At 37.3% G+C, this 19053-nt stretch overlaps 1 protein-coding gene across 1 annotated transcript in view; it reads left to right on the top strand.

The window, feature by feature from the left end:
- Positions 1-7998: 7998 nt before the first annotated feature.
- LOC102011064 (transmembrane protease serine 11D) overlaps positions 7999-19053 on the top strand; it is an 82230-nt gene continuing 71175 nt past the window's right edge. Inside the window, exon 1 of the mRNA XM_013518471.1 lies at positions 7999-8103. Coding sequence (XP_013373925.1) covers positions 8096-8103 — 8 coding nt within the window. The 5' untranslated portion in view covers positions 7999-8095. The remainder of the gene's footprint in view (positions 8104-19053) is intronic.

A 19053-nucleotide genomic window follows, 5' to 3' on the forward strand; every position in this document is an offset into this window, starting at 1 on the left:
ACTAAATGGACAAAATCTGAGAGCTTTCACTTGAAAATCAGGAACAAAACAAGGATGTCCACTGTCACCACTCCAATTCAACATAGTTCTGGAAGCAGTAGCCAGAGCAATTAGACATGAGACAAAAATAAAAGGAAGAAAGATAGGAAAGGAAGAAGCGAAATTATCATTATTCAGAGTTGACATGATACTCTACATGGAAGACTCCAAAAACTCCACCAAAAGACACCTAGAATTAATCAAGAAATTCATTAGTGTAGCTAGATACAGTCAACACCCAAAAATCAATAGCATTCCTATACACAAACAACAAACAGACTAAGAGAGGAATAAGGAAACTATACCTTTCACAATAGCATCCAAAAAACTGAAATACTTAAGAATCAATACAACAAAAGAAGAAAAAAAATCTATTCAGTGAAAATTACAGTACTCTTTAAAAAGAGGATTTCAAAAAATGGAGAGATATTTCTTGCTCATGGATAGGAAGAACCAAATTGTGAAACTGGCTGTACTCCCCAAATTGTTGTACAGATTCAGTGCAATTCCAATGAAAATACCATTGGTATACCTCACAGATCTATAGAAAATATTCCTAAAACTCATCTGGAACCAGAGGAGACCCAGAATAGCAAAAGCAATCCTGGGAAACAAAGGCAAGGCAAGAGATATCACAATCCCTGATTTGAAATTATACTCCAAAGCTACTGTGAAAAAACCAGGATGGTACTGACAAAAAAACACCTGAAGATCAGTGGAACAGAGTAGAAGATGTAGACACAACCATAAAGACACTCAACCACCTTGTCTTTGAGAAAGGGACCGAACATGTTCACTGGAAGAAAGATAGGCTTTTTAATAAATGGTACTGGAAAAACTGGCTTTCCACAGCTGAAGACTAAAACCAGACCTATGCCTATCACCATGCACAAAAATTAAGTCAAAATGGCTTAAAGATCTAAACTTTAAAACAGAAACACTATAGCTAGCTATTGGAAGAGAAAGTAGATGGAAGTCTTGAAGATATAGGGGTAGGCAGAGAGTTCATAAACAAAAACCAAACTGCAGAGGAAATACTTCAAAGAATCAACAATTGGGATATCATCTTATGGAAAAGTTTTTGCACATCAGAAGAAATCATCAACAGGGTGAAAAGACCCAGTAATTGGGAAAAAAATTTAGCCAATTGTCTCTCAAAGGACTTCTATCTAGAACATATAAAGAATTCTTAAAAATCTGGCCCCCAAAATTCAAAGACCCAATGCAAAAATTGGCATCTGAGATGAATAATACACATTTCTCAGATGGAGAAATACAAATGACAAATAAATACAGGAAAAGATATTCAATATCATTAGTCATTGTATAAATGCAAATTAAAACAACATTGAGATACCACCTCACCCCAGAAAGAATGGCTATCGTCAAGAAATCAACCCATAACAAATGCTGCAGGGGCTGTGGAGAAAAGGAACTCATCTCCACTGTTGATGGGAGTACAGACTGGTTCAACCACTCTGGAAATCAGTCTAGAGATTCCTCAATGACCTAGGATAAGAGGTTCCATTCAACCCAGCTATTCCCCTCCTGAGTATTTTTCCAGAAGAATTAAAACCATCATACCACAGCTATATATGTGCACCCATGTTTACAGAAGCTCAATTTGTAATTGCTAAATCTTGGAAACAACCCAAATGCCCACTCACTGAGGAATGGATAAAAAAGATGTGGTATTTTTATACATTGGAGTATTATTCAGCTATAAAGAAAGATAAGCTAGAGGATTTTATAGGTAAATGGATGCAACTAGAGACCATACTCATAAGTGAAATAAATTCAATTCACATGCATAAACATCATATTTCCTCCATACTGTAAGAACCTGAAAAAGTCAATAAAATCTGAAGGGTACAATAGATATTGGGAAAGGGAAAGAAACTGCTCAAACAGGAAGGAGCAATTGGGATGAAGTAGGGGAGAGGAAAAAGAAAGAAGGAAGAGAAAAAATATGCATATGTATACACAGGACAGCTAGGATAATTGTACTACTAATATCTGTTGGTTCATGGGAAGGAAGAGTTAATGTGCAATTGTTTGATCAATCTTACATGCCTATATGTGGTTATCTGTTGCAACCATTTTGAAGATAACATTATGTAATATAACAACCATTGATAATATCCTATCATCTTGTTTTCAAATTCTGTATCATTTTTATTGTGTTTTGTTTATGTATCTATTTTTGCTATTTTGTCTTTTTTCTTTTCTCTTTAAAATGAGAAACAAAATTTATATGTATATACAAGGATAGCTGGAATAGGTGTGTTGCTCATGTCTGTGGTTTATTGAAAGGAACAGTTAATGCTTAAAATTTTCTTTTTTCTTGACCAATTTTACATGCTTGTATCCAGCAATCAGAACGACTGATTTGAAGACAACCGTATGCAGTATAAGAACCATTGTAGAATTCCTACCATCTTGTATGGTGAAGCTCTGTATCATTTCCAGTTTTTTTTTATTACTTGTTACTGTGTTTGATTGTTTGATCAATCTTACATTCCTACATCTGGTGGACTGAACAACTTTGTTGAAGATAGCAGAATGTAATGTACCAAACATTGTTAACTCCTATCGTTTTGTTTTGGGGTCATGCATCGTTTTTTGTTGTTTTTGTATTTGTCCTCACTGGTGTTGTTTTGTTAGGTTTTCTTCTCTTTAAAAAAAAAAAAAAAGCAGCCTCTGTACTGCCCTTGAGACTATGAGCAGCAAAAGCTGACGGGTTGTGGTTTTGCTTCTGCCTCTGTGCAGACAGCACTGCCTACCCTAGTTCCTCCTTCTGCCGATTTCCATGCCTGCCCAAGTTCCCCAATTAGCTGCCCACAAAATCCAAACCCTAGCAACAAGCCCAACATCCAATCAATCAGTGTCAACCCTTAGGGGTGGGGGTTGACACTTGAAACTGGGCCCCTTCCTCATAAAAATAGGACCACTGCCCTCTACTCAGCCTTCTCTGGAACCCCCACTCCTCAGAGTAGCTTTGTATTGCTTCCTCTTGCAATAAAACTTACTTTCACTCTACACTGTGTCTTATGATACAGAGGTCACAGTGGCCTGGAGTCACTTGGTGATAGTGAGATGAAAAGGAGAGAAATGTGTTCCATAAATATGGACATAGAGCAGGGGTTCCCAACAACCCAGCACATGTCCATGGCTGATTAGGAACCAGGCTGCACAGCAAGAAGTAACAAGCCAGCAAAGCCTCATCTGTATTTACAGCTGCTCCCCAACCCCTGTCATGGGTTTCACATCCAAGCTCGGCCTCCTATCAGATCAGTGGCGGCATTAGATTCAACCCCTAAGGGTTGACACTTGATTGATTGGATGTTGGGCTTGTTGCTAGGGTTTGGATTTTGTGGACAGCTAATTGGGGAACTTGGGTAGGCATGAAAATCTGCACAAGGAGGGATGTAGAGTTCATGCTCCCCATGAGAAACTAAACCCAAAACCAGCCACCCACCTTCCTGCACCCATGGAGAACTATCTTCCCCAAAACTGGTCCCTGGTACCAAAAAGATTAGAGTTGGAGAGCACAGAGAAAAAAGATGGAATGTAAAAATCTGGGGGTAGGAAAGATCGCATGAGGTTAGACCAGAGGAGTAAGTTCAGAAAGGGGAAGGAAGAAGTGGATGCAGAGCACAGGGGGAAAACTTCGCCTCCTCAGGAGGAGCAAAGTCTTCCTTACTGTAACAAGAAGCATCCGGGAAGATGTGTAAGATGCGTATGGATTTGAATGTGTGATAACGGGAGGTTGAGGGAGTGTCCATCTAAGGATGGATTCTCTTTTCCTGTCTCCAGTAGTAGGAAGGTAGGTCATCTATTGAAAACAAGTACAGGGAATAGGGATGGAAAAAATGTTTGAGGAGTAAATAAGACTTGATATGATTTTAGAAGTAGTAAGCTAGACATTCACCACGTAACCCTAGCTGTACTGCTGGGCAATATTGACAAGCCAGGTAAGGCTACCAGTCATAAATTTATAGCGTGATCAGTGATAGACTAGATACTACTTATAGCAATTACAAGTACTGATACTAATATTATTGACCAAATAAAAGATTGCTTAAAAATTTTGTGGACATACAAGGTAATTTTAATGAGTTTATCACCCAGACCGTACAGTAGGTAAAGTGACTTACTCTACTAAACATTAAATGAATTGCATTTATATGCTTTGATTGCTTCTTAAATGTGAAGGAGAAGTACAAGTGACAAGTTTGTGCACATGTGCAGGTGTGTGAAATTACCCTACAGAGGAGCAACAGCTCCTGCCCCTCCAGGGGCCCTTACTGAGAATGTAGGAGAAGGGTAAAAGACACTTTTCCCTCTATTAGCATAAAAGGGTGCCTGCAACTTAAATTTAAAAAAAAAAAAAAACTCTTGCTGTTAAAAACTAGTAAAAATAATGCATGTGTAACACATAAGAGAATAGCTGTCAATTTGAAAACCGTCACAAGTTGTTATGAAGTCATCTTTATTTAACCATTTCTTTGAATGCTTTAGGGATAAGACTGATTTGGAAAAGCAAAATAATATGTGAATCTGGGGAAGGAGCCTTTTATAAAGACCCACAACCTTTATCAGACAGTATGAGGTCTCTTCTCCTACACACACACATGTGCACACACACACGCACACACACACTACTGCCTTAAGAGTAAGCACTGAAGGAATGAATACATTTTAAGCAGCTGAAGATGCCAGGTACTTTACATTCATTAGTTCATTTGACTTGATTTGATTGAATTTAGTTTCTACAACTCCATGGGTATGCAATTTTAACTCCACTTTTACCTGTCAGAAAACTAAGGCTTAGAAAGATAGATACTTTTTTAAAAACCCTACTAGTTCCTAAATAAAAGAGCCAAGGTTTCATTCAAAATGTGCTCTGCATCCGAGGAAGATACTCTTTCCCCTATACCACATCTTCGAGAAGTGGTATAAGTGACGAGAAGTGACGAGAAGTCTTTGAAATATGGTGAGAGGTACTTACCCCCTTATCAACAACGACCTACAAGTCTTAATCTAGAAAATGAAATTTTTACATTTTTTCAAAATCTGATTATTGCCCAATTTTTAAAATTGCATTTATGGTACACATAAATGCTTATAACAAAGTAACATTTTACAACTTTCAAAGGGTTGATGCATTTGTTAGTTTTCTTTCTCCATCCTCGCAGTTGCTCTGGAGAAAGCGTTGTGAGAAATTCATCACCAACCACAGCCAAGGGACTCTGCTGCCCTCAGCTTGAGAAGAACCCAAACTCCAAGATCAAAAATAACAATATTGGTCCACACATCTTAGATCACCTGCTTTTCAGTTGTTTTTTCCTATTCAAACTGTTATGGTGGTCTTTAATACCCTAAAAATCATGACTTTCCATAGATATCTGCAGAGAAATATTCCAGAGCTAAAGATTCAATGATGTGGAGATAGCTTGTTAATCACAGTCTTCCCCCTTCGTCCTCAGCAGGCCAGAAAAACACTTGTCTGTAGTTTTTACTCTGTACGATTCATCTTCTTTCACAACAAGTGATCTCTACCATCTCTGTGAATGCTACTTTTGTCAGTTCTCCTAGGTCAGATTGCATTGGTTTTCTGACTTCAGAACTACAGAAAGAAAATCAACCCTATACCAAGGAGAAAGGGGATTCTCTTATTGATTGATTGATTGATTGATTGATTGTACATTGTTTTTCTACCTCTATTCTTGAAATGGCTGCTGCCTAAGGACCGCATAGGTCAAGGCCTGTCCTGCCACTCCCTGAGGACCTGAACACTAAGAGTCAACACCTCCGTAACTATTTCCTATTATGAACAATCCCTTTGCTTCATGAAGCATAATTTCAGCCCCACCTCCCTTTGTGTGGAACACATCACAAGGAAGTCACTTTCAGACTGAATTCAGTTTTCCCCGTGTCACCGCCCTGACTCATTCCTGGTTCTGTTGTGAATAGCAATAGTAGTAAATATCACTACTGTAAAGTTTCTGAACATTCAAACAGTGTATAGATTAAGCACCTACATGGTAAAAATAGCATGACTCGAGGAGCAAAGTCCTGCAAACAAAACAAATAAAACAAAAACAGGAGACACTGCAAGTTTTAGAAAAATTATTACAAAAGAAGTAAAATTTTTAAAAAACCATTCAAATATTTAAATTATTCAGCCCAGCCAGGCGTGGTGGTGCACTCCTGTAATCCCAGCACTTGGGAGACTGAGGCAGGAGGATCGTTATGAGTTCGAGACTAGCCTGGGCTCCAAAGTGAGCTGAAGGCCAGTTTGAACTGCATAGCAAGACCTTGTCTCAAAAGAAAAAAATTATTCAGCCCAACTAGACTCTTCAGTGTATTGTGAACAAAAATTGAGCAGTAAGATAATAAAGAAACCTATCTCCATGAAAGAGTCACCAAATCATCTACAAGAGAAAAAAAAAACCAGAAAATGTCCAAATACCATACTTTGCATTAGAAAATGATTTTAGTATTTTATGATGAATCTATTTAGTGTAATATGATTTACACTTTAAAATATAGCAATTAAAGTTATTAATCATTGATGAGTCAAGCTATATATTGGCACATTTTCTGTGCGTTTGAAATTACAGCACAACAAAAAGTTACAAATATAAGGCTACAAGAAAGAAGTATTAGTAAGAGGAATATGTATATGAAACAACATTAGATATTAAATGCATGCTATAATGTTTTACACTACCATACAAGAAACCTAGGTGAAAAAAAATTTGTATGTATGGAAAGTACTTTAAGGTAAAAAAAGGTAATGAAAATGGTTTAGGCAACATTGTCCAAATTTTTTACAAGTACTATTTTAAAATCTTTATTTCAGTGTGAAGAGCAATGAAAGACTATCAGGAGAGAGATGCACACTCTAAAAATGCATTTCAGAAGGGTAAGGAGGAGCCACGTATCCCTGCCTCTGAATTGTAGGTTTCATTTGAAAATGTAGAACTCCTAGGGTGAACTCATCAGTCATTACTTATCAGTGATTTCTATGATAAAGTCATCACATTTTGCCTTTGAACCAGTCCAAGAGCCCCTGACTCAACTTTCCATTTTCTCATATGCACATGAGACTCAAAGAGCAATAAGCAGTACTTCCCTTGAGGTGCACAAGTAGTTGGTGAAAAGGCACAACTAGAATCCAAATTTTAGCAGCCAGTGTTATCACAAGTTCGGATTCTTCAGCATTCATTATTTCTTACAGAGTAATCCCTTCATGAACTTCTAAATTTACTTCCATCTAGCACAGTAGATGGGAAAGCCCTTTCTCATTTCCTTGGTGTTTTTGCTTCTGTGTTTTCCTGGGCTCCACTGCTGCCTGCAAACACTGCCTCCCATGCTGCGTCCTTACCTAACCCAACACACGAGTACAGTACCACCTTCCTCTGTCCCCTGTCTTCTAGCAGTAGTGCGCTGGAAGTGGGAAATGGCCGAGTGGGTGTTAATTCCAGTGGTTTCACCTGCTTGTCACACAGCTCTGTGCACCTACTCGAACTCATCTCTGTATCTCTGTTTCATACGTCATGAAAACACAGTACTTTATTGCAGAGACAAGGGATTAAGATGCAGCGCCCACTAATGTTTAGAAAGAATCTTCCAATGCTACTTGATTTGCCGTGCTGAGGAATGCAGCGTCTGATAACATGAGCCGAAGAGTCACATCCTCTTGAACTAAAAATGGCTCTGTAACATGTGAAGTAGTCACAGGATTTTGCAGACCCTGTCACTTGCAATTGTGGGTAATCACAGTTTGCCAGAACAAATGAAATTCTTACTGTTTTGTCAAATTCCCCGTCTATTTCTGATTCTGTTCCACAAGTCATGCTATTGGTTCAAGTTATTCAAGTTGATTCCTTCAGACTTGCTCAACAAGTTAGGTTTTAATTATGTGGGATTTCCTCCTTGGACTTGAGCTCACTCACAGATACACATAACACATCAGAGTCATTTCAGTGGGAATCTCAAAGGAGTTGGACAAGCAGGAAAAAGGTTCTCTTCATTATTCAGGATAAAGATGTATAGGTAAGGCCTAATTCTGTCTCTAGAACTTTAAAAGTTTTATTATTGCATTTTAAAGCATATAAAAATATAGAGAAGTTTAAAATTTTTTGACTATGGCCAGCAGTCTTCTAAGGACTTTCCCAAAAACTTCACTGAAACACTTAGATATTGTTTTAGACAGCATGCTTAATACTGTTTAGGTGAAGTGCTACTTGTTGGGATTCTTTAAGGAAGTGAATAAACCTAAAGGGATGGCTTAGCATTATAACGTAACTTTAAATAAGGAAGTGTTTTTGTTTTTCATGTTTCTCTTTTCAAAAGTTAGTATGTGAGTTTCAATGTGATCAGTAAAACCTGCTCTGTTGCTTTGGAATTTTTGGTGCATTCTGTATTTTACCTGTATCATAGCATCATTTGGGCCTATTAAAAATGATAGGAGTCCTAAAGTCTTCTTGGACATAGACAGGATGTGTCTACCTCTGTACAATTATGGATTTGTTATTTTAAAGAAAAAATCTTACTAAATTTAAAAAAACTAACGTGTTTGGATTTGTTTTCAGTTAGTGAGTAATCATGTTCATACATTTTTGCACAAAAAGCAACAAGTTGTGGTGTCATGTACCATCAGAGAGTAGAATCTCAATACAATGAAAATCATTACATACCCTGACGTGCATCTGCGTATGCGTGAAAGTGTATGTGGTGCATATTGTTGTTCTATAAGGACAGAGAAACGCGACACGGTACGTCATGGTGGAAGAGGTCGGTAAAAGTAAGGACAATAGGTTTTCTTGGTAGATGAAATTGGATTTATTTAAATCTCTCAAATGTTAGAAATGGTAGAATCAAATTTCAAAACATTTTAAATAATAAAATCTATGTAATATTTTGTGCAATTCAACAAAGAAAAAAACATAAAGATTTAATATATGTAGATAACAGGAAGTCATTACAATCTGTGCAGCCATTTATATATTTTTTGCTCATTTTATTGGAGAAAATTACACAATTATACTTTCTAATCAATTATCAATATATAAAGATACATGTAAGAAATCTACTAAGGAATACAAAACACAAATCTGACTTGTACTGTTCATTGATTATATTTTTCCATTATTCCTAAAATTTCTGTAACAGAGAAATATTCTTTGGGTAATCACATTCCACTTTGAAATGTATTTTGCTGAAATATTTTAATTGTAAAGGCATTTCTCTGATTTTAAAAGCATTGATTGATATATGCAGCTTCAAAACATCACTCAAAGAAAAATGAAAACAATAAGAGATGTATAATTTCAAAGTGTCTTCAATCAAAATTTTTGAAGTTTTCCATCAAGTACGGGAAATCTGACATTCAGTTAGAAACAATCTTGCCAATCACAAAGAAACTTTCTTTGGAATTTTAGTTTCTGTGGTCTACACTTTTGATAAATTTTATCTCTTGAGCAAGCTGTATCTACTGATTAGTCCCTGTTGCATTTAATAGAAAATTCTGTAACTCTTATTAATGTTTTTCATTGGTTGATCAGTTAGTTTTTCTGAGAAAAAGAGTCACCATACTGAATTGATAAAATATTGGAAATAGCTTCTGAGTCCTCATTCATCAATCTGACAGTGAGTGCCTGAGAAACAATGTATTCTGTGAGTCCATGTGAAAGTCAGAACTTCCAGTGAGAGGTGGGGAGCACCGGCAAGCTCCAGCTTTTCCAGTCTTTCAAATGCTTTGAGGGCTCAGGATAGCTAAATCAGGTAGAGGAAGGGAAATGGAATTAGATACCATAATTTTTAAGTAATTCTAGGAAAATTTTACCTGTTAGCTAAATCTGTAAATAATACTGAAATACCTTTGTTTGTGAGTAGGCTGTCTTAGATGGTTTAATTGCTTTTATACACAAATTAAACCCCCATCTCTGCCAAGTGGTCCCCTCCTGAAGTTTACACAGAGGACCTGCTCCTTTCTCCCTCCCACTCCTTCTCTAAAGAAGGAAATCCTATTACAGTCTCCAGAATCTGGGCAGCTCTGTGTGAGATAATCATTATCATCTCAAGATGCTTGAGCACTGCAGAATTTCTCAGATCCATGCAGAGTATCTATATCCACTAGATTACACAAAAAGGATCAAATTTGAGAGATAGGAAGAAAGCTTACAGCCCACAATTCAGAATGTGTTTTAAAGAAAAACTCAAAGCAAACAAGCGTATCTCAATTTAGAGACAGACAAGTCTTAGCAGGGCTGCTCCCATCACAACAAATCTTATTTGTATTTTCTTTCCTTTTGTCTGTGCCTGTGAAGTGATTAACTGACTCCTGACATGCCAAAGCCCATCAGGTGCCCTGCCTTCCAAGGACACAAAACAACTTGAGACGGAGGAGGAAAAACTTAATGTCGAAAAATGTATTCCAAACTTTGCCTGCTGTTTCAATCCTGATTTTTGAATCATTCTTTTATTTTTCAGAAACTGTGCTTATATTTTCAAACCATTAGGCAAAAACAGGTGGACATCAACATATTTTTATAATTAAAGATCCCAAAATAGTGCCTTTAAAGTACTACGTATATAGTTAGACCAAAGGTTATGTCTACTGAACACACACAGATTTTATTTTTCTTGCCATTATTCTCCAAACAATATACTATAATAGCTATTTGCATAGCATTTATACTATAGTAGGTATCATAAGTCATCTAGATGATTTAATATATATAAGAGGATTGAATAGGTTGTACATAAATACAATGACATTTTATAAAAAGGACTTGAGCATCTGAGAATTTTGTTATCTACACAGGGTCCTCACCAGTCCCCTCAGACACTGAGGGATGACTGTACAAGTTTTAGCCTACAAACATCTTGGGTCACACGCTAAAATCATTGCTGCAGATGTGATTAAAATACATAGGAGAATCACCTCCAATTAGTCATTTGGGATTATGTATTTTCTAGCAAATTCTCTCGGATCCTCTGCCAATTGTTCCATCAGCCTACTTCCAACTACTTTCTCAGAAATTCATTATCTTTCTGGCATTTTTACTGTTCCAGCTCCCATGAAGGCTGTGGTTGGAAGCCTGGAAATAAGCCATGAGGAAGAAAAGCACCACCTGCTGTTGTAGGGAAACCTAAAGTTGTTCAATCCAACTTCTTAAAAGGTGTTTCTCTGGCTTGAAGGATCTTTAGCAAAGATTTGCATGATTTCAGTTTTTAACAGTTTGCTTAAGTTAGACCTTGGTATGTGCTCTTGATGTGTAAAGCACAAGTACAATCTGAGAATCTAGGGTTACTGAAAATTAAAAGAATTCCAGCAAAGTTCAAGTATAGGAATAATTCAGCACAAAGTAAATGGTTCATTCTACTAAATATTTACCATATCTATTTACCAAAGGTATGGACGCGTGTATCAGAAATTAGTTTTTATGGGGCTGGGGATTTAGCTCAGCGGCAAAAGCACCTGCCTGGCAAGCACAAGGTTGTGAGTTCAGTTCCCGGTACCGGAGAAAAACAAAAAAACAACAAAAAAAAAACAACAAAAAAAAAGAAATTAGTTTTTAAAGAATGAGCTTAAATTTCCAGGCTATGGATCAAAAATGTATTTGGGTGTATTTTTTCTAACCTAGATTAGGTTTTATTCTGATACTTCTACTCTTAGGCAAGGTACTGCCTAGTTGTAATACTGCAGTGAAGGAAAGTATGACATTTCCTTCTCTGCTGGAATATTCCCATTCTCAAGATTTACTAGATTTACTATATTATCTTCTTTTTTTTTTTGGTCTTTTTGAGACAGGGTTTCTCTATGCAGTTCAGGCTGGCCTTGAGCCCACTTCATAGCTCAGGATGGTTTTGAACTTTCAACGACTCTCTTGCCTCAGCCTCCCAAGTGCTGGGATTGCAGGTGTGTGCCACCACATCCAGCATTTATCTTCCTTTTTAAAAAAAGAAAACAAAACCTTCCCTTGACCCACTTTTCCTTCCCAGCTATCACCTTATTTTTCATCTCCTCCCCTAAATAGGAAAATTCTTCTAAATATTTGTTTAGACCCCTACCACTGTGTCTGTTCTCTTCCTTTCTATCCTTTTGGTTTTTAAAATTTTTATTATAATATATATCACACAAAATCCACTTAAAAAATAAGCTTCTTTCTGGTGTATCATTGCACAGTAATATAAATATGGATAATGATAATACACTGTATATTTCAAAAATATAGAAGAAAGAAGCTTAAATATTTTCACCATAAATAAATTATAATTTTTGAAGAATGTGTTTAACTGTTTTCAAACATCATACAAGGTCTACCTGTATCAAAATATCATATGATACCCCAGAGATTTGTATAATTATTATACTTATGCATCAGTTAAAATAAATACCAATCATATACTAAAGAGACTACTATTCCTTTTCAAAAGCCCTTAACATATGTTCAAAGGGATATACAAAATATTTGCCCATCAATAAGCACGTGGTAAGTACAGCATAATATTCATAAGAATTACTATATAGCAATCAAACTATCAAAGAGTATCTTAGAAAACCAGGTTATGCAATGATTCTCTTTTTGGGGTTGGGGTTGCTGGGAATCAAATTTAGGACCTTACACTTGCCAGGCAGGCACTTGTGCCGCTGAGCTATATCCCCAGCCCCAAGGTTACACAATGATAACCTTAACATGCTTAACTTAGGTAGATTTTAAAAACAAACAAAATAATTCTGTAGATTTTTCTTATATAACTATGTTGATAAAGAAGGGCTTACTCAAAATAACAACCCACTGAATCATTCTCAAGCCAGTCATTCTGTGTAAAACAATGGCATACGCCTGAAGATAGCCCTGACTATATAGTTAGAAATCATATGTCCATGTGAGTTAATACAAACCTCATACTGAGCAAAATCCAGTTCCTGCACTGTCTGATGTGAGACCTTTAAATGAATTATTTGTATTAAATGCTTTGAAAATTTGCAAAACAATTTTATGTTCACTAGTTGTCATAAGCAGAACAAAAGTTTCCCAAAGATGAACATTCTTTAAAAGCTGAACTACTAGGTATTCAGTATCTATTTAAAAGAAATAACGTAGCTAATATCTTAGGAGACCTCTGGGCACTTCCACAGTTGCGTCCCATCCACTGATTTCCCTCTCCTCAACTTGCCCCATGTAACTGTTATCAAACATGGTGCCCTAATTCTCACCATTTTCTTTATGGTGTTATCACTTATGGATCTATCCCATAGAACATGTGGTTTAGTTTACCTCCATTTAAAACAAATGAGAACAAAATTATGTTTTATAAGGTGTGTGATAGTTTACTCATGTTCACAGTTACATGATATTCCATTATAAGAGCATCGTATAATTTAACTACTCTTCTAGTAGTTTGTCATTCCAAATAAAGCAGCTTTGAACATCTTAAATAAGTCCAATGATAGAAATATGCACGCATGACCTCTTGGTATGTTTCTACAAGTGAATTTTTGGATCACACAGTGTGCACTTGCGTACCTTTACATGTTCTCTCTTAACCCATTACAGATAGTTTCTCAGGCCCACAGCTCTGAGGTCGCTGGTGCCTTCCTTGATCATCCATGTTACAAAATCCAGTAGGCAGCTCTATGTGTTCAGTTTTCTGAACCACTATAGCAGAACATTCCCGCCTTGAAACCTGGTCTTTGAAAGCTTCCAAAACACCACTGTCTGATCAAACTTTCTTAGTTTCCACTATTGGATTCTTGTCATTTTCCCTCTCTCAAATTTTGTGCCCTCTGCCCAACCTCATCTCTTCTGTTACCCCGCCTATTTTTGTGAGATGATAGCCGGTTCTATGGTTTTCACCACTGATGGTCCCCCAGAGCAGGTAACAGTCCCTGAGGTGCAAAATCAATCGTTGGAAAACCTGAAATAACTCTGCTCAACAGCAACCTTTAGTATTGTATAGTAAATAAGCCATTTTGAATTCTATTCACCTAAATGCTGTGTTTAATATCTCCTTTAGAGGTTCTTATCTTTTTACTCCTAATGTACTTTACAATTCATTAATTGAACCAATATCTGCTTTTTGAGTGCTTAATTTGTCTGCAGAGTTGTTAAGTGCTAGACACACAGAACTGGAACCAAAAGGTCCAAACCCTGCTGTCATGTTGCTTACTGGGAAAACAGACACTTTAAAAAATTAAATAAGCAAATAGCTATCTAAGTATAGTGATGGTAAGTGCTATGAAGAAAAGTTTAAGGGTTTTGTTTAATTAAGATGAATGGAAGCAACTGTCATTGAAAACATTTATTCTGTGGAAATCTCAGCAAAGCAAGGGGAGTTTGTATGGGAAATCACAGCCTTTCAAGCCAAAGACAAACATATTAATGATCAACATGAAAATATGTAATTTCATTTTGATTTATTTAATAAGAGAATACTGAAACCAGTATTGTAATAGAAAGACCTAAAACAAGTTCCAAGTTCATGGACGGCTTCTCTGAGAAAGTGTTTTTTAAGCAGAAACTATAGTAGAGACAAAAAATAAATCATACTGTTTTTTGAAGGCCATATTAATGATCTGAAATTATATGCTAGGAGAATTGCAAAAGTGCTACAGACTTCAGGACAGAGACATTATTATGTTAGAATGCTTCAAAAGTACCTCTGGCTCCCTGTAGAGAAGGACCTCTATGAAACAGGCAGGTATTTATCAATGAAAAGACCAGCTGGAGGCCAGTTCAGTTTTTCAGTAAGGGAAAGAGGAATATTGGACGAACATGGTGGAAATAAAAAGAGTAGTAATAAATCTTGAGAAACGTTTAAGAAATATAAAGAAAACATTGAATTGAATGTCAGGTGTGAGAGAAATGTCAAGAATGATTTTCAGGCTTTCACATAAATAACTTTGCTGTAATTAGGGTTTTACAAGAGAATCGACTTACTATCGGACACAAATTTATAGCCTTATCTTGTAGTATTCATTCAAAAAGTCAAATGCCAGAAGAGATCTGTCCAAGCATTAGAGACCCAAAGAATCCAGCCAATGGCCTAGATCCCATGATAATGTCCCACATGAGTCCAGTTGGTGGCCTAGAGCCCACGACGATGTCTCATGCAAGTCTATGTGAAGGATCTGCACCAGAAAGGTCAAAACCCAGTGACGGAAGCTAGAAAGTCTGTGCCAGCAAGGTGAAGGATCTGTGCCAGCAGGCTGAGGGTGCTGCACTGGAACCATGAAGCAATGTTCAAGGCCAAGACCAGAACACCCCCAAAGAGAACTGCAGCCGTCCCCAGCAACAGGGAGGACAGTAAGGACCTGTGCTGCTCCAGCAAGAACAGCCACATAGAGAAACCAGCCTCAGCATGCTTCTCCAGGAATATCAACAACGTGCCATCTCTCCCTTGTTCTCCTTTTATGCATTTTGGCAACAATTCTCAGGTGGATTCCACACCCAGAACCTCGCTGACTCAGTTCATCTGGGCGTTACATGTTGACCATTAGTTAATCCACCACAAACTTGGTGGATTCTGATGTCACTTACTGAGAAAGAAAATTCCAGAAAAGTGTGTTTCATGGGGCAGGGGGAGGTTGTGAGTGTTAAAAAGGAGAAGATGAAGAAGTCAGCATTTGAAATGTTGGGTGCTAAGCCCCCAGTGGGCATATGAAGGGTACAGTTGGGTATTACTCTCTGAAAATCATATGCAGTTGAAATGTTTTTCTGAGTGTAAACTTTGGGGAATCCTCTATCTTACTCTTCCAAGGAACTTGTTAAATTAATGCAGAATTCATTTCTGCACAATGAGCCCTACTGAAATGATCTGTCTGGGTTGAAAATACAGGAATTTGCACTCTTCTAAGTCCGATGTAATTCTTATGCATGCAAAGATTGGAGAACTCTTGGTTTAAATGATAATTAAGAATGATTGGATGAGATCAACAAGAGAGAAAGACCCAGATGGAGCATAGAATAGCAATAGACACTTAAAGATGAATAGAGGACCATTATGTAGAGGAGAAGCAATTAACAAAAGATACGTAAAGTAGGGATAGGAAAAGAGAGATGAAAAAGAGCATGGCAGCAGAAAAAAGATTAAGGAAAGAGTGTTCTCATGAAAAGGGATGATTCAGTGAAAATGAAAATGCTTCTAGGAAGCCGTCTCATCTTCTCTCATAAAGACAGAAGTGCCTTTGGTCAGGGACAATTTTTTGGTCATTTTTTTAAAATGTCCTCAGCACACACTATATTAAAAGTACTCAATAGTTATTCATTTGTTCAATGTTCACTCAGTAAATAGTGTATTTATAAAATACCCACATATCATGGGTTGCAAAAACAATAGAAAGAGCACAGATAAAAAGGCCAACGGACCAGCTGCTGGCCCCTCCGTAGCCCACTTAATCCTGAACCAATCAGCGTGTGCGCCTGAATGGTAGGAAAGCGGAAGTGACTGTTCTGAAGCACAACGCCACTGCTACCGTTTAGTGACAATCAACCTTGCAAAATGCCATCAACCTTATAAAATGTTATTACAAAAATTATGTTCTACAACCTAAATATTTATCATCTTCATTTGTCAAATGTATTAAAATAAAATAATAAAAGGAATACCAGTTCTATCACAAGTTAAAAAACTATATTGTTTAGCTAAAGGTAAACTTTGTATAGAAAAAGGACAAAGAATTTACAGTTAATTAATCCTTGCAATGCTTTGGGGTATGTGGTTACCTCCACTTAGTGTCTGAGGAAACTAAGCCTCAGAGAAGTTTTGACACTTGCCAATAGTCACATGGAACTGATTACAAAATGCAGGTTATTACTCTTGTACTATAGTGAGAGTGTATCTCTATTATACTTTCTGTATTACTCACATAGTGATTAAAAATACAGGTCTCCACTGGGCTAGTACTGGATGGGCATTTTTATATAAAAACAGAAGAAACTGAGTAAACAGATGCATTTGTTCAGGATACAGAGAAAAGCCCCTTATGCACACAGCTCTTCACCGTCATGTGAAAAGCCTGACCGTGTTTACAGCGTAGACAAAGTCTCCCGTCCAGCACACACTCCACCCCTTACTGTTCAGATTTACCTCAGGAAAAGTTTAGGAACAAATCACAATCACAGTCTCCTCTTTTCATATATTTGATTTGCTAGCATTGATATAGAACCAACCAAGCACCAGACATTGTTCTACCTGCGTTCACCAACTTCTAACTCCTTTCGGTTTCCAGCAACCCAGAAACAGTTCCTATTGTTATCTCCACTTTGCAGATAAAGCAACTGTGAAAGCAAATGATTTCCCAGGTTCATGTAAATGGTAGAAGTGGGATTTGAATCCGATTAGCCTAGATTGGGAGTCTGTCCTTTTTGTGCTTTATGCACTATCTACCCTGGAGTTTATAATCTATTGGAAGATGATAGAAATGAAGACACAGATAATAAAGATGTGAGCAGGCAGACCTCTCAAGGAATAAAGTGTTCACCAGGGTGGAGAGTATGTAGTTAAGGTGGGAGAATCTGTCCCAGCGAGGAATCAGAAGTGAGAAGGAACCACCAGGGTGAAGGAGAGAAGAAAAGCAAGAGTGTGGAGGTGAGGAGAAAACCCACTGGCTCCTTGCTCAGTGAAAATTAGAAAACTGAAGTCTGAGCCACTCACCTGATTCTAGGATCCTCTACCCTTCTCTGTGCCTGCTGCCTCCCAGGCTAAAGAACTCGCAGTCAGCGTATCTGATGAATACGTTCTATTGCACAGCCAAAATATACTCATTTCATAGACCATGAAACTGCTCATTTTATTATGTCACAAAATCATCCTGGGAAAATGATAAAGAATAGCTCAGTTCTTTCTGCTGCTTCTGAAAACAATCTGGGCAAGAAGCCACTAGGATTAAATTCAGAAGGGATTGAGTACAAGATTTTTTTTAAACATATTGATGCAATTAAACATTACTCAAGACCATTTAAGACAACTAAGGTTTGGCCCATGATTCACTAGAAGCGCTGTTTTTGTTTATTTTTTTCCTAGGCAAACAATTACTATTTACAATATATATGACTTAAACGGAACCAACCTGTGGTGAATATCAGTGGAGCTCTAATTCCAGTTTCCACCCCTCCTCACCAAGTTGCCAGTAATAACACTCAATCTGTGACCCTGAGAGAACAGCTCTTGTACACTTTTGGATTCTGTACTCCATTGCTTCCCCTGATTTATGTCACTTAATTTGTGCTGCAATATCTTGCATGTCATGTGTTAAGCCCTTTATTGGTAGACTTTTTTTTACTTCTTTAACCTCTAACCTTACTGATCTATTTCTTGTCCACCTTCCCACTCTGTCCTTAAAATGTTGTGTTATAACTAATATTAACAACGTGGTATACATCCCTCCATCCAAATTAAACAGGCTGCCTCTTTGGCAATTGATAGAATATTTTTAATGTGGGTCTTTATTTAGCAATCACACATGCAAGATGCATGAGCAAAAACAAACAAACCACTGCCACCTTCTCCTCCAGGGTATCAAAATCCCTACCTCTTTGAGACATGTTTTGGAGAGACCATGATGAGTGGAGAATACCCTGATGGTTTCTATTCAGGGTCACAGATCATTGACCCCAAATCTTTCATTGTTTCATTTTCTATAGAAAGCAAACATATATGTAGCTCTGTATTAGGGTCAGTATACTTTGTGTTTTTTTTTTTTTTTCTTCCGGTACCAGGAATTGAACTCACGACCTTGCGCTTGCTAGGCAGGCGCTTTGCCACTGAGCTAAATCCCCAGCCCCGGGTCAGTATACTTTGATGAAGCCAAAAGTTAAGGTTTCGAATGTCGTCATGATTCTCTAGCAAAAGAAGACTTGAGCTTGACTTTAGGAAAGAGAAAAGAAACCAATGTGCGTTCATAAAACCACTCCATTCTGTCTCTGAACTACTCTCAATATATCTAAAACTTTTATTGCACAAAATATAATGTGTGCAGTTAGTCCTCTGAGA

The sequence above is a fragment of the Chinchilla lanigera genome, unplaced genomic scaffold (assembly GCF_000276665.1).
Source record: "Chinchilla lanigera isolate Chin_1 unplaced genomic scaffold, ChiLan1.0 scaffold00046, whole genome shotgun sequence".
Lineage (NCBI taxonomy): Eukaryota > Metazoa > Chordata > Mammalia > Rodentia > Chinchillidae > Chinchilla > Chinchilla lanigera.